Genomic DNA, 20,380 nt, shown 5'->3' with positions numbered 1-20,380 from the left:
GACTTAGGCATGTGGACAAGCCCTGTGAAAAGATTAACCTAGAGAAAGTTAATAAAAAGTGGTGTCCTAAATTATTCATGAATTCATTTGTAATGCACTTGCTGGGAGGCTTTTGTTTTTCTCAAACTCTTATTTATTAAAATCTGACAAGAATATCGGGTTTTGCTCAATAATAAATCTAAGTCTGTGCGAGGTTGGTGATATCCTCATGTAGTAATACAGAATAAAAATGAAGTAACATGGCAGGGGTGAATATGTTATTTACTTTGGAAGAATAGATTATTGTTCAGGAGGATTTTATCTTTTATTTGCCATTTCAAATCAAGTTAAAAAAAAATCTATAGTTGGGAGATACCATTTTGGGTTGAGACTGAGGCCTTGATCCTGCAAAGGATTTTAAGTATATTAAAACTCAGTTAAGTGTATTTCTGGTGGTTTTGCAAGTTCTAGACCTGTGTTTAGTAAATGAAATAGCTCATACAATCTTGTTTCATACGTAGCTCTTATCCTTTTTCCTTAACTTCAGGGGAAGAGCACGGAAGTCATGCTCCTAGTTTGTGCATTTTGACTTCCAAAGTATGTCCAAACACGCCCTCTTCTTTCTTTGTCCCAGAAAACATTAGAAAGATTATACTCAGAAAGTAGGAGAATGGAAAAAAAGGCAGGAAGAGATCTACTGCTTGGGATACAATAGACGATTGTCATCTGAGTGTGTTTTACAGCAGTTGTTTCTTAAAAGCAGGCAGAACTTGGTTTAAAAAGCAACATAAGATTTTTTTCAGTATTTTCAATGTATTAATTTTAAGGGATTATTTTTTTCCTTCCGTTCTTTCTTCTTCCCTGCCCTTATTTATAACTGGATAAGGAAGGGGAAAGCGGATGCCTATAGACAGAAAGTTAGAGAAGACTAAATAAAAAAGAAAGAGCTTAGCTGTGGAAGTGGAACTGGGAGTTCGGATGACTGGTCTGAGCTGGAGGATGATGAATAGATTTGTTTGCATAAGCTTGGCTTGTGAGTCACTTTCTTGTAAAAGCAGCTTGAGCAGGAGATGCTCCTGTCCCAAATTTTAGTCCTGAATACCTTCGAGCACAAAGCGTACTGTGACATAAGGGCTCTGACAGTGAGTACTGTGCCCTTGTTCCAGCAGACCAGAGCAGGCTTTCTGCTACTTCCCAGGACTGAAATAAGCTAGAGGTGTCATGCACACACACAACATGCTTTGCATGATATATAGTGTGGTGTCTCTTGGTGCTCAGGGTTAAAATACCTGGGTAGACACAACTGGCTTCTGCTTTAGATTTGGACTCTGTTTTTAGGGATTTGGCCCCTATGGAAAGTTGTGTGTTGGGGTACAGGTCACTAACCTTTAAATGAAACACTGGGGAGGGGAAGAGAAATGTGAAGTGTGAACAGACATCAGCAAGAGAGACCATGATTCATGGCTGATCATCCTGGGTAGGCTTGGAGGGGTGAAGATTTTCACCCTGGGAGCCTGCTTTGCCTCTCTGACATCAGAGAAGTTGTACAAAGTACATGAGGAAGGGACATGTGGGGTATTATCATCTTTTGCCAAAGGTTGATCCAAACTCTATTGAAAGTGAGGCCTCAGCTCTTCCTTAGGCAACTATCAGGACTCTGAAGAAAACTTTGTCTATTAACAGGCAGATACTTTGCTATGGTTTAGCAAACTGGGAGAGGTGAGAAAGGTCTATTTTAATAGAATATGTCGAACCCATGTCTAAGGTACAAGTGGAGCCTGTGGGTTGAATTTGGGAAATAACTGTTCTCTCTGGAAACCCACCAAACATGAAGAGCTCTTCCTTCCTGAAGATTTTTTTCTTACTCTTCTCTGCTATTTGTTTCTTATGAGTTTTGGTAGTATGGAGGTCAAGGTGGACTGTGAAACCCTGCTTTGGAATCAAGATATTTGTCTGACTTGTTTGCCCCTGGTGGAATCAGTGCTGCTGCAGCTTCATTGCCATGGGAACCTCCAGTTACTAAATTTAATTCAGCCCAGGGTTTGCTTGTCTGCTCTGTTGCTGCAATGTAGACAGGTGATAAGCAACATATTGATACTAGGCTGTATCGTACCAAAATGATCAGGCGTTGATATTACCGCAGTGTTGCAGCATCTGTGGTGCTGCTCTTGTGCTGTGCTCTGAGCTGCAGAGCCTTCCTGTGCCTGCCTCCAGCCTCCTCTTCCTCTCTCCCGGCAGAGCAGAGGCAGCACCACCTGCATAGTCTTTCCGGCCCAGCAACCGGCAAAGGTAGGGACCGCAGGAAACCTCTGCTTGCTGGCCGTGCTCCTTCCATGCCCTGCACAGCAGCCAAGCAGTCATGGAGTGGCCATGGGCCTTGGGGGGAATCCTGCTGGAGAAGGGAGCTCTGTGCCCCTCAGAGCTATGGGGTGCGGGGTGGGTCTCTGTACTTCTGTAGCACCCACCATGGTGTCAAGTCCCTCAAGGGACAGATCCTGGCACCACGAGATCTGATCAAACTGGGAGCAGGGAGATAGAAGGTGTATGAGCGGAGAGCAAGACACCCCTGTCACCCAGTCTTGCCCTACAGTTTTATTACTTTCTTTATGCTTGGTGAACCTTGCAGCTTTTTTTTTTCTTTTCTCTTTTCATCCCTCAGTATCTGTTAGATGGATATGTTCATGGTGATGATGAGCCTGTGGTCTGAGATGCGCCCAGTTCCAGTGCTTCCAATAGAAGTGGTGGAAGTGTGCCTTTACTGCAGCCACACCGGGGGGACATTTTGTATGACTAGCTGCAGGATAATTGATGTTGCAGGTCTTTCATGACTGTTGGAGTTGTTGGTTACTAATGCTTTGCCTCTGTGTAGTTAGGTTTAGTGGTACTGCATCACTTTGTCCAGAATTCACAAGTGAGTGCAGGGTGTGTAAACCATTAGGTTAAAATGCTGGCTAAGTATTGATTAATCAGTAAAAGGTTTTAAGCTGTTTCTTTTAAATTCCAGGGTCATGCATCTTAATTTAATAGTTGAAAGGGAGGAGGAAAGATACTGATCAACACAAGGGAATATATTTTCTGTAGTATTTGCTCATGACAAGTATTTTCAAGCCAAGAGAGAGATTTTAGAGAAGGTGATGATTCTCTCATTGATGTTATCTGCTAAAATGGCTCTCTGCTTCCTTTCTTTTAGGTACTACATTGGTCGCCAGATGTTTGTGGTGGTCTCCACACCAGAGATGATCAAGCAAATCTTAGTGACAGACTTCAGTAACTTCACCAACAGAACTGTAAGTAGATAGAAAGGTCCTCTTTGTGGCCAGAGGTGGTAGTACTGCTCATTTGAGCTCAGACAAAAAGTGACTGCAAGACAGCTGGAAATAGAGGTGGGGAGGAGTACAACATGGTTCCTAAAACGTAAAGGTGTATAAACTCACTGTATGCATTTCAGTCAAAGGCTCCTGTTACCAGCACACTCTGAGGATGAAAGAGACCATCTTTAAAAGAAATGTAATGCCCTTGTGACTGAGGCACCGAGTGGATGCTGAAGAGAGAGGGTTTCAGTATCCAATTCTGCCACTTGCTTCCTGGGAAAATCCCTTGCTAGCTCTCTTCCTTGGTTTTCAATCTGTAATGTGGGGACAATGCTATTTGCTTTCTCCCACCCACGGTCTGTTTTGTCTTTTTAGACTTTCTAGCAGGCTGCTGGGAACGTGGGCATACCTCTCTCAATTAATATATATTGCTTTGCACTCTGAAAACGACAAATAGAAAAGGATGAAGTTGGGGTTAGCAAGGACTTCTATATGTACTGTCGGTTACTTAATTTACTTTTATACATGTATGTATTGAAAAGCGCTTTTCTACACATTGGTTAGAACAGATAATGGAGGGCGAGAGGGGATGGGGTCGTCAGAGGTATAGTAGATTTCCATCATCCTCAGCATTTTACAAGGAAATACTGTCATACTGACCACATGCTGCCTCAGTGTGGCATCTATTCCTTTCTTCCTCCTGGCCCCTTTGTATGCTCAAACCTTCTCACATAAACCTCTATGTATTCAGGAGGGCTGTTTGTGCCCTCAGGGAAAATTTCATCTCTGATCAGCTGTCTGTCTCCTCTGCCCCTCTGATCCTCTCTGCAACCAGTCAGTCTGTTTGCAGATTGCTTGTTTCCTTTGCTTGCTTCTTCTGGTACATAAGGTTCATCTTGTGACTACCTGTATCTTATTTAATAACCACTTGTACCAGTCAACCTTTGTTCTGCCTGTAACTCACATCTGAATGGAAGAATCCCAGCGTGCAAGCTTCTTAGGCCGAAGTAGTTGCATGTGGAAAAGGCCTATTCCCAATTTTCTCTGTTTTTGAAGGAATTTCCTTCCCCTTTCCTTCCTCCGTCCACAAACAGGAACACTGTTTCTTCCTGTCTACAACTTTCCCATGCTTTTCTTCTGTATATTTGATGTGAGTAGGTCGTGTGCGGTATTCATAGTAGTAACTTCTGCATGAATAACACCTCCTGAAATTAGAGAGCATTCCTTTGAGAGGGTATGTTCAAATACTCATTCTGCTCTTAATTTCAGTCAGCCTCATCATTTGAATACATTTGTCTGTGCATTGTCATCCTTCCTATATTGACCAAATTTTACTTTTTCTTCAGGCTTTGATGGTGAGATATTTATCTTTCTTTTGTTTATACAACCTTCTGTCATGGTCTGTAATATTTGTGTTCTTCCCAAACTAAGGTAATTCAGGTCTCTATAACCAGTCTCTCTCTTCTTTTTTTCTTTTTCTTTTTCTCTTCATCAGAGATCAGTTAGGTATAGTTGTCTGTGTAGGTTCATATCTTACCCTTATCACTTTACTGTCCACTGAACAATCTGTGGGTTTTCTGCACAATGCCCTCCTTTATGCATGAGGAACGGAGGTGCAGACTGACCCTGCCACCAACCAGAAAGCCTGTGGCATAGGGGTAAATTTAACTCCTGCCTCTCTCTGGAACAAAAGGAGCAGTTTCCCCACAATGCACTGTTGCTATATCTAATTTGCTTAATGTCCATAGGTCTAATTCAAGTGAACTTTCTTCATCTTGTATGCTTTTATCTGCACATACCATGGTCTTCTCACCCAGCTGCACACTTTGGATGTTGTTATCTTTCACTTTCCACTTTTTCCCCCTCTTCCACCCATTGTTCTTCATTAGCAGAGGATAAACAGCCTTCCATTTCTGAGTCCTTCCACATCTGACTTGGGAATCTATTCCCCCTCTTGAATTTTCACACTGGAAGCTGCCTCTCCTCTTTAATTCACCGTCAACTCTGTCAGTGAAGTGGTCTGTTATACTCTATACTAAGGATCCTATGTAATAATAAATAATGCTGTATAGTATGTAAAGAAGGGCAGTGGGATTTTTTCAGATGTAATTTTGGTTGTATGTGAATAATGGTTGAAAAGTGAGAGTGGGAAAAGCACTTTCCAAGTAATAGATTCTTTTTTCTCATATCAACTGAATAAATGTTATTTTAAAGCTTTTAATAGGGTTGCTTCTGTTTATACTTTTAAAAACTAGTCAAAGCAAGCTCCTCTGCTTTAAGTGAGAGTGTCTGTTTGCCAGGGAAGAATTCAAAACACAGAATAGATCCCTCTGCCTTATTTTACCTTCCCCAAATACTGTGCTGGTGAGTGGTTATAGAAACTGGCTTTGGAGTTAATGCTGTTCGCAGAGTTAGGCTAATATATTTTGGTCCAGACGTGGCATTCACTTATGTTGTGGTTTAACCCAGCAGGCAGCTAAACACTACACAGCCATTTGCTCACTCCCTCTGCCCAGTGGGATGGGGGAGAAAATTGGAAAAGTGCAAAAACTCATGGGTAGAGATAAGAACACTTAAATAAGAAAGGAGGAAAAAAGGTAAAGAAAATAAGTAAAAAAACAAAAACAAAACCAAAAACAACACAATAACAACAAAAACAAAACAACAGATACACAGCGCAGTTGCTAACCCCCAGCTGACCAATGATGCCCAGCCAGTCCCTGAGCACTGGCAGCCCCTCCAGACAAATCCCCTTAGTTTTATTTTTTTCCAGGATGCCACATGGCATGGGACATCCCTTTGGCCAGTCTGGGCCAGCTGTCCTGGCTCTGTCCCCTCCCATGCTCCTTGCTGGCAGGGCAGCACAAGGAGCTGTAAAGTCCTTGGCTCTGTGTGAGCACTGCTCTGCATCTTAAACATCAGTGTGTTATCAGCATTATTCTCATCCTAAATCCAAAACACAGCACCACGACAGCTACTGGGATGAAAATTAACTCTTTCCCAGCCAGAAGCAGGACAACTTCTTATTTCAACCCAAAGCCTTTTCATTGGCTTGAAAGTGTCAGTTTTTCAGGGTGGGAAACATGGGAAAAGAAGTGAGCCCAGTGGGTTTGAACAGGCCTTGGGAACACCCACTGTGATCTTTTCTTTCTTTTGCCTTTCCTTTGCCCCTAAATGCATTTCCAAAATCTAGATTTGTGCCTTATCCACCAGAGGGAAATGTGAGTTATCTAACCCAGAATACTAAAGAGAGATTATTCACCACACTCTATAACAGTTGTATCAATCACACTAAGTTGCAGAATGCATAGGATGAATTCTAAAAGCTAAGTGTATTAGAGAGCAAAAAAAGTGTATATTCCACATATATTTTGCTGCTCTTTCAATTGATCTAAATATATATATATTATAATAAGAAACAATGGGAAATAGAATTTGTGAAGGGTTGCAAACAATGGATGTACTTGATAGACAAGAGCAGATAAGATGATGATTCGGTTTTTATTAAAGCTGCCCACAACGTAACGTCATGCCTTTGAGTGCTTGGAAGAAGAATGACCTTTATCTATGATTCTACACTTGCTGGCTACTTGCTGGGAAGTAATCAGAAAATCTTTATGGAATCAGGGTGGTTTTATTCTGCTGAGAGGACTGGAGGAAGAGTGTGCTTATTTTAATACCTAGACAAGAGATCGTGTGTTACAGTGAAGGAAACAGATAAAGGGCTGTGCTACCCGCAGCCTGGATGCTGAATCTAAAGTGTAAGAAGACACGGTGTGCAGCTCTGTTTCTGTGAGTGCCAGTTTATGGCATGTGTGGTTCTGGGTTCCTGACCCAGAGCAACTCTCGTGGAGTTGGGAAGGCCATCTGCCTGGTTTTCTTCTGGAGGAAGGGGGAAGGTTTGCCATTCCTATTTAAATAATGACAATCTCATGTTTCTCTGTTTTCTGCTAAAAGGGAGCTGGCATGGCATTGTATTTGGCCTGAAGGGACCTGGTTGTGGTTGTACTGATACGGGGAATGATTTTCAGTAATTTGATTTTCTGTTACTAGATTGATGGAGTGCCATAAGGATTTCTCTTGTCAAGGGGAGCTCCGTGCTCCCAGGTGCTGGCCAAAGTTCAGTGGGCCAAAGCATGGCAATAGCACCACGTACTGGGTGAATTGGCCCTGTCTGTGCTGGGTGTGGGTGGCTGTGCTTGAATGATAGCTGTGGAAGAGGCAGCATCTTTGTGTCCTCTCCACGTACAGAGAGAGCTAGATCACTTGCACACTCCTCCCACATTGAACCAGACTGCTCACTCATTATATGGACAAAGTAGATTTTGCATGTGAACAGAAGCCAAACGATTGCTCATTTTATGCGAATATGTTTCCCTTTGATACTACACATTTCGCATCCTTGCTACAAATCTCTTTTGAATATTGCTTTTAAAAGCCTTTTAGATTCCTTTGCCCTGTTCCATTCCTTCTGAGCTACTGATTAGTAATTCTTGTGACAGAAGTGTATGGTGACTGCAGATCAAATCTGCATTAAGGTTCACTTCATTTTAGAGCAAGCAACCAGGTCTTGCACACAGGATGTTATTCCCCTGTAGGCATGGGGTATATTTTAGTGTTAACCATACAATCACAGAAAGGCAGTAATGACATCCTATTTTCCCACTTAATTTTGACTTGATTAAGGTGAGTGTTGTAGCCATTTAAAAACAGAAATGTCTACTGTAATGTACCTTCATACTTAAGGCATATGAAGCCCTTTCCCTATGTTTTTAATTATAGTTGAAGAAGAAAAGATGAAAATTAGCTTATAGACCTTCTGCCAAAAAATATGGAATTGATTTTAATTTAGGTTAACCATGGAAACCTCAGCCAGAATCCTAGGCAGGGCTGTGCTGCAGTAAATGATACCTTCTTCTCACAGCCGTGGTAAGTCGTTTCTTGAATAGAAGTTTTCTTTTAAAAGCACTAGGAACGTTCTTTACCCTTTTTAGCTGCATTACTGTGTTGCATGTGAGACAAGTTTATGATGCTTGTTGCATTCTGCCAGGCAGGATAATGATACATAATCTGTTTTCAGATTGTTTTTAATTTCTGCAATGAAAAATTCTTTCTGAATTAGTATTTTAGAATCATTGAAGCGTACATTTAAAAACATAAGAGCAGAATTTTAGGATGGAGCAATCTGAAGAGGAGATTATCTGGTATCTAATATAAATGAGAATTTTCCTAAAAGTTGCAGACCAAAAATGTGGATCAGTGATCTCTAAGGCAAAGGTAAGCACTGGCCAGTTGAGGTTTGTCGAGCTGCTGGAGTCAGTGTTCTGCCAGAATTCATGTGGCTATCACAAGTGGAAACTAGTAGTTGATCCAGACCAAATCCCTAAATGTGTGCCAACCCACTGGAGGAGGGTGATGTTTTTAAATACACAAATCTGCACCAATTCCAGTAGCTGTAAGAGAACAGCACTGTTTTTTCATTAGAAGTTTTGCTGTTACAGTGGAAAAAGTAACAATGGGATAATAACAAATAATAGTGAAGGAGGAAAAATAACAAAAAGCTAGCAAGAATGTTGAGATAACATGGCAGTACAAATTCTTTGTATCCCTCTTGAAGTAAAGTAGGGTTTCCCAAGCTCCTTTTCTTTTCACTTCTGTTTAGCCTTCCCCTTTCCCCCTCCTAATTCATCCATGCGGGACACAATTGTTCTCTTCACAGATAGAAATTGCCAGTTACACTTAAGCTGTTGGCTTCATCCTTATTTTGTTAAATCTGTAAAGCTCCAGGCCTACCTGTGGCATTAAACAAACAAACCAGTTGCCAGCTAGGATGGTGCAGGATGGCTGATATACAGACACATCAGCTGATCTTTCTGATCTCTTGCTTGGGGACAGAGTACTAGCAAGAAAAGTATCTGTGTACATTGCTCTATCAAAAGGTCTATCCAAATTTGATACAAGATGCCCTCCAGAGGTCCCTTCCAACCTCAGCCATCTGTGATTCTGTGAATTTTGGGCCAGGGACTCAGCCAGTGTGAATCAGCATACTGCCATTAACTTCAGACGACCCTGCACTGGCTGATAGGAATTATTCATCTCCAGAGCAGGGCTTGGATGCATGACTGGCTTGAAACAGCTCAGTGTGGTGCCTCAGGAACTGACTCTGTGTGTGTGTTCTCGGCCTTTTTCAAGTAAAGGGTCGTTGGCGTGTCTTGAGCAAGATCTTACTGGAGTCATTCTGCCTTGGTTCTCAGAGCGCACGCACTGCGGTGTGCAGCAGCCCAGCCGATGTGCTGTCATTGCGTAAACAGCGGCCATGCAGTCGTGTATCCGAACGCATGGTCTGGTCCAGCTTAGGGGCTGGGCTGGCTTCTTCAGTTCCTCTCTGACAAATATGGGTTTTGTTTTGAAAAATAAACCCACTCATATATTCATCTGGAGACAAGTCATGCAAAAATAGTTAACGAAAAGTTGTGTATTGTTGCCAGAAATGTGTATGTGTGCTGTCTTGTACACATCTTGTCCTGTACCCGTGGTTGTTTGGCTTAGAAATGTTTCTTTTCTTCAAATTAAACGTCTTAAGGTTACTTCCTGTTGTGTCAGTGTCATCATCATCATCTCATGTGGATTTCTTAGTTTATTTCCAAATTGTTGTTGCAAAGTGCAATAAACTCGATCTGTAAACAGCTGATGAGCGTACTTTGTTAGGGGCTCACCTTCACATGGGCGCCTGGTTTGGAGCAGCAGAGACACACACACACGATGATGGTGGGAAAGTCAATATTTGGGAAATGATGCAGACAATTTAAACAAGAGAAAGAAAATGTTGAAATATGCCATGAGAGCTTCAGTTTACCACACTTTAAATGAGTGTTCAGTGGGATGGTATTGTACGCAAGTGATGTTCCGGTGTGTGCTAGTGATTTGATTGTAATTTTTAGTTAAAGGCAAGCCACTCTTTGAGGGAGTGGTGAGGAGTGAAAGGGCTTTAAGTTCACTTATCACCCCAATCTTTTTCAATATATTTCTTTATTTTTCTATTCCTTCCTCTTGTTTCATCCCGTTTTTTGTTGGGTTCGCATAGGACATGCAGAGTGAACGGCATAAGGCTTCTGTCTCAGAATTGTTGTTACTCCTGCCTGTGCACACAGGTGTATTTGTACATATTTCTGGATGTGTATAGATGCACACGTATTTGATTTGGGATTTCTTTGCACTTTGAGGAAATGCTGAAACACCAGTCCTTGCTACCGCCTTGCAGACCTCAGTTGTGCCAAACCGTGTTACAGGAACGTCACAAAAAATGTGCCTCCTCCAGTGCCACAGTGAGAGTTCGGTTCATGATGCAGCAAAGCCATTCCACCCGATGGCAGGCCATGCCTTGAACGCGCAGCTCTTTGTGACAGAGCTGCAATTTTCTCTCCTCCCTCCCTCCCTTTGTAGGACAAATTGAAGCAAGTGTCGATCCTGCCACATGTACAATAAGGCTCAGTCTCATTGAGCTGAGAATATTCAGTGCTTCCCAAAATCGCTCTGTGCCTTACAAGGATAAGTGAAAAGGTGTCCAAGCAGTGAATTTATTAAGATGTACTTTTTTGCCTAGCAGTTTTCTACAGCTGCTAGATCATCGTTGGTTTGAAATCTTGGCTGGTATAGCATGATTATAGAAAGGGAATTATGCTAGGAGGGAATGTGTTTGGCTGTATAGCACTTAACTGTTTAATATTAATTTGTTTGACTGCATATCTCTGGGTGCTGTTGTACAGCCATGTGAGCCCAGATGCCTGAGAGATTTTTTCAGTGTCGGTGTCTGCCAGGGAGCTGGGCAAGGGCTCTTATCCCTGTTCTGACCTGGCTGTTCTCATGAGGGTTTGGTGGGGCTGGAGCTCCTGGACTCAACCACTGCAGTGAAATATCCACTTTCCTTCCCTAGTGTGCCTCTGTGGCTATCTTCTAGGCATACTGGTGTACCTTTCTAGCCTGGTCAATGTGTGTGTAACTATTTCGCCTTCTGCTTTACTTTGTAAAATAACATTTAATTCTATATTTCATTTTTTCTTTCTTCTTGCTTTCAGAGCTTGCTAGTTAATTTTTCTGAGTGATTAAATCCGGTTTTGTTTAAATGTTTTAAAGTAGGAGTGCATATGCTCGCTATAGACACTTTAAAAATTAAAATAATAAATATTGAGAGGGTCATTTCTTTCAGGCTGTGTATGTCTTTTTATGCATGCACAATAAATTACCCCTTATTCCCCATCTGTTGCAGCTAATAGCACAAAACTAATGTTGTCAAATGATCGCTGCTATTGACTATAAAATTAATCAGACTTTGGCTTCAGTTATCCTTAAAGAAAAACTTAACGTATTAGTAGGCTATGTTCTGGAAACCACCTGATGCTTGGAATCCCAGTGAGGTGAAATCTGGTTTTGTGATTAAGGCTCTAGGTGGGGATTTAGGAACTCTGAGTTCAGTTTTTGGCTTTGCTTCAGAATTCCTGTGTTCACAAGGGCAAATCATTTAGGAAGTGCTTTGTCACCTTAAAAAATGTAAAAGAGTGTGTTGGGAATTTCCAGCTGAACATTGCCATTAGTGAATGTTAGTTCTTCAGAACTGATGGCAGCTAATATTGGGTTTTGATATTTTTGGTTAATTCCAATTGTTGTACTCTTTTCTTTCTTTTTTTTTTAAGGAAGAACTTTTTAAAAAAGTAGCTTCAGAAATAGGGGGAAACGATTTATTTGAAAGCTTACTTTTTTTTTTTTCAAGTAACTCTTTGTTTTGAAGTATTTAAAAAAAGTAGCAAATACAGTATTAACAGGTTCAATTGACTCTGTATTTTGAGGATTATCTTCTCTTAACTTTGTTGTTTTTATTTTGTAAATCTGATTCAGAATAGAAAACCTAGTGAAAACTGTCCTGCAAGGTTGGAAAGCTCATACTTACCTTGAACACCTGGCGTTTGCCTATGGTGACTGCTAGTCATAAAAAAATGTTACCATTTACTTCCTTCTATGCATATACTTGTCTCATTTAATTCAGCGGGCCATGAGTGTATATTTACCTAAGTATTTTTATTAGTAGTCTGTCCAGAATGGGCATGTTTGCTTAAATTGGAGCCTATGTCCTTCTGCACCCCTCTTGGTGAGGCAGGCAAACAGTCTCTTCTCATATGTTTAAGTGTTTGGTAATGACACGTGCCTGAAGATTTAGGGAAGATGCTGAAAACAGTAGTTCAGAGTCTCACAGAACAGCTTAGTAGACAGCAATTTAAAAACGCTGACTGTAGTTAATGTAGAATCATTATACAGAATCATAGAATCATTTAGGTTTGAAAAGACCCATAAGATCATGGAGTCCAACCATCCACCTAACCCTACCAAGTGCACCACTAAACCATGTCACTAAGCACCATGTCCACATGTCTCTTAAATACCTCCAGGGAGGCTGATGTATGTAGGATATTTCCCTATATAGACTTAATAGCTTAGTGACCAAGGTAGATCATGTGAATTGTTTGCTTAAGATTTATGAATGTCTGATTGAGGAAGTGAACACTAAAGTTGGTCATATTTCCGGGTAAGATAGCAAAGAAAAATGGCTGATTCCTTCTGTACGAAGGGCTAGTAGAGATAGTGGGAACAGATGGGTTGCACACAGATGGAATACTAGAATAAAAACTTTCTACTTTTGTGTATGGCAGCTCTTTTTCAGAATAAAGAAGGACATGGGTTGTCTGTTTTCAGATGCCATGGGCCATAAACCTCAGCAATATAAAAGCAACACAATTGACTGTAAGGAGGCTAAAAGGCTTAAAAAACAAGTTTCATCTTCCCTCGCCCCCCATCAGGATATGATGAATCAGTAGGTCGAGACCACGGCTGCTGTTGAGATGGACAGTCATCTTATTTTTTTGCAGGGTTTGTTGTGATATGAGTTATTTTTCAGCATGGGTTTAAGTATTTTAATCTATCCCTGAGTCTTTCCCTGGTTTATTAATGGGCTGCAGTGCTCCCATCACCATGGTATCCTGATACCTCTTCCTTTATGAAGGCTGCAAAGCTGAACGTTGATGAAATTTACATTTTTAATTCTCCACTCTCCACGCCTATACATAGAAAATGATTTGGAAAACCATTGGGGGAAACAAACACAAGGACAATATGGCATGGAGAAATGACTGGGGTTGCTGTGTTGTTTTGTTTGTTTTTAATGCTTTTTCTTTCTGCTATTATAGTGCAGCCATCGTTGGTTCAATACCTGCTCCTAGGTAGACACCAGAACACCAGGTGGATTACGTACTTTACAGCACTAATGATAGTGGCTGATAATGTGTGCAAATCTCCCTTTCACTGATTGTTCAAGGCAGTTAAGAAATACTGAATACAGCTGTACATAATTACGCTTCTTTTGAAACTAAACCAGCCTGTGAAATTTCTGTTCCTGGAAAATGGTCAAAATTAGTCAATAACAAAAACAAAACAAAACAAACAACAAAAACCTGAACCCTTTGCATGTACTTAGTTAATAGTATATTGTGACATTCTGTTTCTTAGATGCAAGGCTTCCCTGCCAAGTCTATTGAGACTTAAAGAAAAACGGGAAAGAAAAAAAAGAAAGCTGCATAATAAAACTACAAAAAGGTGGTTTTGCTGCAGGTGTTGGAAGGTGCTGATTTGACAATACTATGCCTATGCACTTGTTTATGTCAGGAAGCATTTGTGTAGGACTAAGTATGTGTGTCCTTAGCATGTGGCAGGTATGTGAAGAGGGAGCCCCTCTGTCCACCCACTCTCTTGTTCTTTCATATGTTTGAGTTACAGCAAGAGCAACTTTTGAAATCATCTTTATTGGTTTATTTAAGTGCACCTTGTTTTTTCCTCTCATTCTGCAAATTTCCTATTTTAAATGACTGAAGAAGCCAAGATCAGTTTTATTAGATTTTCTCTTCCCTTCCCCCCAGTTTTTCTCCTGTTGAAACTTGCCAATCACTTTTAAAACCTACATTGGGCTTTTCTGCAGCACAGGAGATATCATTAAGGCTTTAAACCCACTAATGAGGGAAATGTGCACTGCTTGAAGGCTCCTGCAATATTAACTACATCCAATTATGTTAGGTAAACGTATGAGTATAGTCAAAACAGGATGAAAGCATATCTTTCTATTCAGGCCAAAAGCAGTCTTCTGAGCCAATCTTTCATCAAACTCACATTGGCTATTTATTTACTGGTTTTGTGGCACTTTGCTTTCATACTGCAAGTCCTAAGACAAACAACAGTTATAGACAGGAAGGGACTATCTGTTCCCAGGGCTCTGTTCCTTATTTAAAGAACACATTTTATTGCTGGATAAAATATGTGAAATCTTAAGGCTGATAAATAGATTTTCCTGGTTAGATACAGTATTGCTTTGAGCAGCCTGACCTAGTGGGAGGTGTCCCTGCCCACGGCAGGGGGGTTGGAGTTACATGATCTCTAAGGTCCCTTCCAACCCAAACCATGCTGTGATTCTATGATTCCTCATCTAACCTTGTCCTTAGCTGGCTGCTATGAGTAGGTGTGGTATGTGTGCAGAGGAGATGCAGCTTGTGTTTATATTGCTGGTCCCCACCTTTGTTTTCTGTTGTTGACTTTTTTCATTATTATTTTATTTTTAAGGGAAAGTCATCTTATCCTACTTCTTTGGGCATATGCTGTGCAGATTTTTTTTGTTTCTTTAAACTTATTTAGTCCAATAACATCGTTTTTACAGTCTGTCACTTCTGACTTCTGAAACTATTATTTGTCAGTAGCAGATCAGTTTCTTTGTTTACAGTTTTCTCTCTTTACCCTGTTCTTGACATATAATAGAGTGTCATGTCCCTTAATTTCTGTCCCGAGAACTGATTTCCGTGTACCTACCCAGAAGCCTAAAAGTTCAGCACCGAGCATTGGATCAGATGTGACCTGGAAAATTGTGATAGTTTGAATGGTTCCCATCTACCATGCCTCAGATCTGTGTAGCCTAGCTGAGCATCCTCTTCTCAAAGGTGGCCAGCAGCGGAAGCCACAGGTCCAGCATAATAACAAGGCAAACAACGACAGTCATCTTCCTTCTGGCTTTTCCACCCAGTCTCCAGCAACCAGCACTGTGGTGACTACCAGTGCCAGAGGATACACCTGGGCATCATTTCTCCAAATGGGTCTGCTGGCTATGAATCAGCTTCCCACCACTGTTGTAGCCTTTCTCTGATGGGATGTGAGCAGGTGGATTTTTTTTTTTTTAATTATTTTTTTTTTCTGTGGATCAACTTTCTGTTTAGAATATGATAGGAGTTATATCTGGGGACTTGTGTGTGTGTAGGTGAAGTTCATTCCTGTTCAGTGAGAGTTAATGTGATACAGGTGGGCATTATTATACTAACTCTTGGAAGCCTCTGCTTTTCATTTTAAGTAGTTTGAAAGTAAGTCATCTCAAAAATAATTCGAGAATAATTCGTTCTTTAGTCATCCCTTCAGATGGCTTAATCCATTCACCTGTCTTTACATTTATAGTTAAACTTATACATATGAAGGGTTTGTTGCTTTTTTTTCTTTGTTGTATATATATTATTATTTTTTTAAGATCATGGTTATATTCTTATCTAACACAATGATAACTCATTCTCTTAACACGTCTCAGCTGGACTTCCCATTCCCACAGCAAGACCTATAAAATGGATCATGTGAGCATTCCTCATCTGGTTCAGCACAGAAGCTAATCCATCTTAGTTTATGTATCAATGCAGACTTTTTCAGAGCCATGCAGGCTGACTTGGTGCTGAAGCAGACGACGAGAGCTCACATGGGCTCTCCAGCAGCTCCATTGTGATGGTGGTAATCCTCAATAGATGGGGAGTGGTGAACAGCTGATAGCGTACTGACATCTTAAATTGATGCCGCTGTTTTTTCAGTGGTTCCCTGACTATAGTCTGGAAAGTTCTCTTCTGATCTTTATGAAATTACCTAACGGTTAACTCCAGTAGCTTTGGTCTGGGCAAAAGATTTTCGCCATCCTTTGGGTTTTGTTTGTTTGTGATCACATGCAATTTTAAGTTCATTCTTCAAGAGTAAAACCTCCATGGGAAAGGGCATTTAGAGATGATGCACTCCTTACCACTGACAACATGTTGCAGCTATAAATCTTACGGATCATAAGTGAAAAATGAGTTGGCAGTGCTTATTTTAGTTTCTAGTGAGAATTCTTTGTTTATATAGCAACCACATATCTTGTCACCTTTTGTTGTAAATAGTCGACACCAAATAGTTGGCTGGTCTGAACCTTAGGAAGGGAATACACTGCAGGTGAAGCTCAGGGCCGTGCACACAGTGCTCCTGGTCACGACTGAGGAAAGTTGCAGAGCACTTACCGGAACTGCGCCGTGGACAGTCACTGTTCATCGGCTTTAAATTCACCACACTTAAGAGAAAAGAAGAAAAGAGGTGTAAAATTCAAGTCTTCACACCGCATGGCTTGCTCCCTGCTCTCCAGCGTAACAAGTGCTCGCTGCTTTGGGCTGCTGATTCACATCTTTCTGAAAGCTCAGTGATGGCTAAGGGAGACTTCATTTAGGCATACGGATACATACACAGCAACAGGCATACACATGGATCAGGATACAGCTATTCTGAAGCAAAAGAAAAGGATTGTTACTCATTGTTAATTATTTACTCCTGTCCATCTCCTCTCACAGGTGCTGAGCAATAGTAAAATAACTGCATTTGTTACCAGAATGTGTGCCATTCTTCTTTTCCTTTCATGCCTGCTCTTGCAAAACTGATTTGGGGAAATAAGTTGTAAAAATAAGAACCATCTTGCACTGTTCTCCTCTGCCAGGTTAGTTGTAAGTTTGAGATGCATGAGATATTCTTTTTTCCCTTTTCAAGGCAATTGCAAAGGACAGTTTCACCATTTCCCTTTCCATTTTCCGTATGCGCATTTAGATGAAGCTAAAACTGCACTCTTGCACTTTTTATGCAGGTTTCCTAAAATAATTCTGAATAATTTAACAATGGCTCAGAAGCATCCCAGTTTAACCAGTCGTTGACCTTCAGTCACGTTTTAATGTAATCAGGACTTACTCCAGTATTTCATCAGTTTCCAAAGAAGCTGTATTGTAGCGGAGGCAGAGGTGATATCTATAATTAACTTTGCCCACTCTGTTCCATTATAATGTTTACCTTTCAGGAGTTTATCAGACTTTAACTCCTTCAATTAATATTTTCCATTTAGAATTTTTCAGTCAAAATGGTCTTGGTATTTTGGAGCAGAAGCCTAGGGAAAAGATAGGGCTATTTATCCACTGTGGGGAAAAATAAACACAATGTCCTTTTCTTTGACTTTGGCTTTGATCCCTCTGGTGTAAGGGCTGGATATAAAAAAACACTTTGAAAATCTGACCAAACTGCTTAAGTTTATAAGCCCCTGAAGAATCTCAGTAAACATAGACTCAATAAAAACTATTAAAGACTGAGGAAACTCACTTGCAAGTATCGCTCTCTGGTGACAGGGCTCTACAGATCACTAACTTCTTCTACAAGTTGTCATGTGAGCTGGATGCCTAAAGGTTGAGACTCCTGACTTTGTGACTGATTCATTTCACATGAAAGATTTATATATATATATATATATATATATATATAATGTTATATATTTATGACATTAAAACCTTTCAGAACATTTTTTTCATCTAGTATAAACTTACTTGACTGCAGTTTGAATATATGGCATACTATATTGCCAGTGTTAAGAATTAAAAATGTATGTATACCTAACATTTCCTTATCAAATCTCAGAAAACATTGAGGGCAATGTGGGGAAGTTGCATGTTGTGGCTGATTTAGAAGAGTCAAAAGCTCAAATAATAATAATAATAAAAGTTAATTGGAATATTTTGTTTCAGTTAAAGCTTTTAATGAAAACTCACAGCCGTTTCAGTTTGCAAAGTAAAGTTATCTTGTTCCAAAACCATATATAGCAAGATATTTTGTTGGAACTTTTCTCCATTTTTCTTCCAAAAACCCTGGAAAAGCAAATTGATTTTGCAGTATTTCCAGTTTCTCTCAACCATGCAGCTATAAGCTTTTCTAACTAGCTCTGGTTTTATTTTGTTTAATGTTTGATGTCAGTTTTTGGATCAAACACCTCCTCCCTCGCTGGTGTTTGACCGTGTCAAGTCAGATGTTCCCTGGATGCCCTGGCTGCTGGATGGCACAGCCTTGGTTTTTCCCTCCTCAGCGGTCAGTTGGGGCAGCTCTCATTTCCTCACTTCTTTCAGCTATTCCCTTGGTGCTCGTGGTGGCTTTTATATTATGTTGGCAGTGCACAGGCAGTTTTGGCTCTAAGATCTTAGGCTGGTCCCAGGGTTAAGATTTGTTCTAAGGAAAAGTTTTACCAGGGTTTGAGACATGTTGCAGAGGGTTATTATTATTATTATTTTTTCTCTCAGTTTCAAGATCCCTTTAATTTATCAGGCTGTTGGATACTGGGGGGATACAGCACTGACCTTAGATGTGGAGAAGCAGCTGTGCAGATGCCAGATCAGTTCGTGTGATGTGGGAGCACACGCTGCACCAGCCAGCACTGGTGGCTGGAAACTACAGCCCCTTTCCTTCCCCTTCTCCTGCACCCCAGTAAAGCCGTGCTTGGACGTGCAGGGGCTGATAAATGGCAGAAGAGTTGGGGCGTGCGGTCAGGCGTGGAGCACGCAGTGTGCGCAGCCTGGCAACATCACTGATGTGTGGGCTTCTGGAGAAAGAGGCCTTTTTTCTCCTTCCTGGAGGAAGAACCGTGGTGCTCTCAGCAGGCAGGGCTGTGGCAAGCTCTGTGCAAGTCACCTGCCTTTATAAATGTGCCCAGCTATTCTGAGGTTAATACTCAGCGAAAGGTTGCAGGTGTTTCCCTCTGAGGGCTGGCACTTGTTCCTTCTCTGGGCACTTGATAAAAGGGAATCTGAATTGCAGACACTTTTCTGTCCTGGTGTGCATTTGCTGAGCTTCCAGCCTGTCCAAGTCTGAAATGCTAGCGCTGGCTTTGGGGGCAAGTAAATGGCAGTCAGGACAACATAGGAAAAGGAGAGTTCAGCATCCAACTGACCTCTCTAGGTTCATGTCATGGAGGGAATACAGTAAAACTGACGCAATGCGGTGCTGGAACAGGCCCTCCACGCACAGCATCACCAGGAGGTGTCTTGGTTTGCAGGAAAGGGATCAGTGACCTCCGGGATGGGGTCTCCAATCCGTTTTGTTTATTTGTTTTGTTTTATTGTTTGGCTGTTTGTTTGCTTAATTTTATCTTGTCCTAGAACTCTTCAGATTACAAGATACGGTGACGTGCTTTATGCTTCATAATCCACACTGCTTGCTATCACAAGCCTAATATGCTTAAGAACGTGAAAGTAGCTGATACTGTTTATTTTGAACGAGGTACTTGCCGATACTCAGAGGAGCGTTTTAACTCCTCTCCTTGAAGAAATCAAACACGAGTGATATGAAGTTATGAAGATATGAAGATATGAAGGCCTGGTTACAGGTTGGTTGTGAAGTGAGGCTGTTCTAGTGAAATTGTGAGCTCCAGGCAACTCATGATAAGTCTGTAGGTCCTGTGTTATTGTCTGTACACAATAGGACTTTATTTGTTGAAATTATCTTGTGACAAACACTTAATTGTCGATGTCTTCAAATTAATGTGAGTGTCAAATAAAAAAAAATGCTATTTCATACAAGCGTGCTATGACATGCTTTAATGAGTTCGGTTTCAATCAATTGAAAAAAATCCTAAGAAATAATAACAAATGTGAAATCTGGGAAGATAAAATCCTGAAAGTGTGCTGTGCAACTACTTACAAAGTTTTATAGCTCAGCTCTTCTTGAGGGACAAATAAACGAGGAACTAAAGCAGCTACTACTATCAGGAAAATGCATTAGTGTTTTGACAGATAGATGTGGAGATCTTAATATACGAAGTTTGTTTTTTCCCCTGATGTGTAAATATTCACTTAATGTAATTAGAAACAATTGTGAAGTGGCAGGCAGGGAATTCAAATTCTTCAGCTAAGCGGATATTGCAAATGCGA

General features: G+C 40.9%; 1 protein-coding gene across 12 annotated transcripts in view; it reads left to right on the top strand.

Moving 5' to 3' along the window:
- TBXAS1 (thromboxane A synthase 1) overlaps positions 1-20,380 on the top strand; it is a 266,052-nt gene that overhangs the window by 131,682 nt on the left and 113,990 nt on the right. For all 12 annotated transcript variants that reach the window (XM_080558646.1, XM_080558644.1, XM_080558643.1 and 9 more), the window contains one exon: positions 3,170-3,266. In XM_080558646.1, the coding sequence (XP_080414772.1) occupies positions 3,170-3,266 (97 nt within the window). The remainder of the gene's footprint in view (positions 1-3,169; positions 3,267-20,380) is intronic.

Source organism: Anser brachyrhynchus, assembly GCF_964034855.1.
Source record: "Anser brachyrhynchus genome assembly, chromosome: 1".
NCBI classification, from domain to species: domain Eukaryota; kingdom Metazoa; phylum Chordata; class Aves; order Anseriformes; family Anatidae; genus Anser; species Anser brachyrhynchus.
This window is presented reverse-complemented; position numbering and strand designations above follow the sequence as displayed.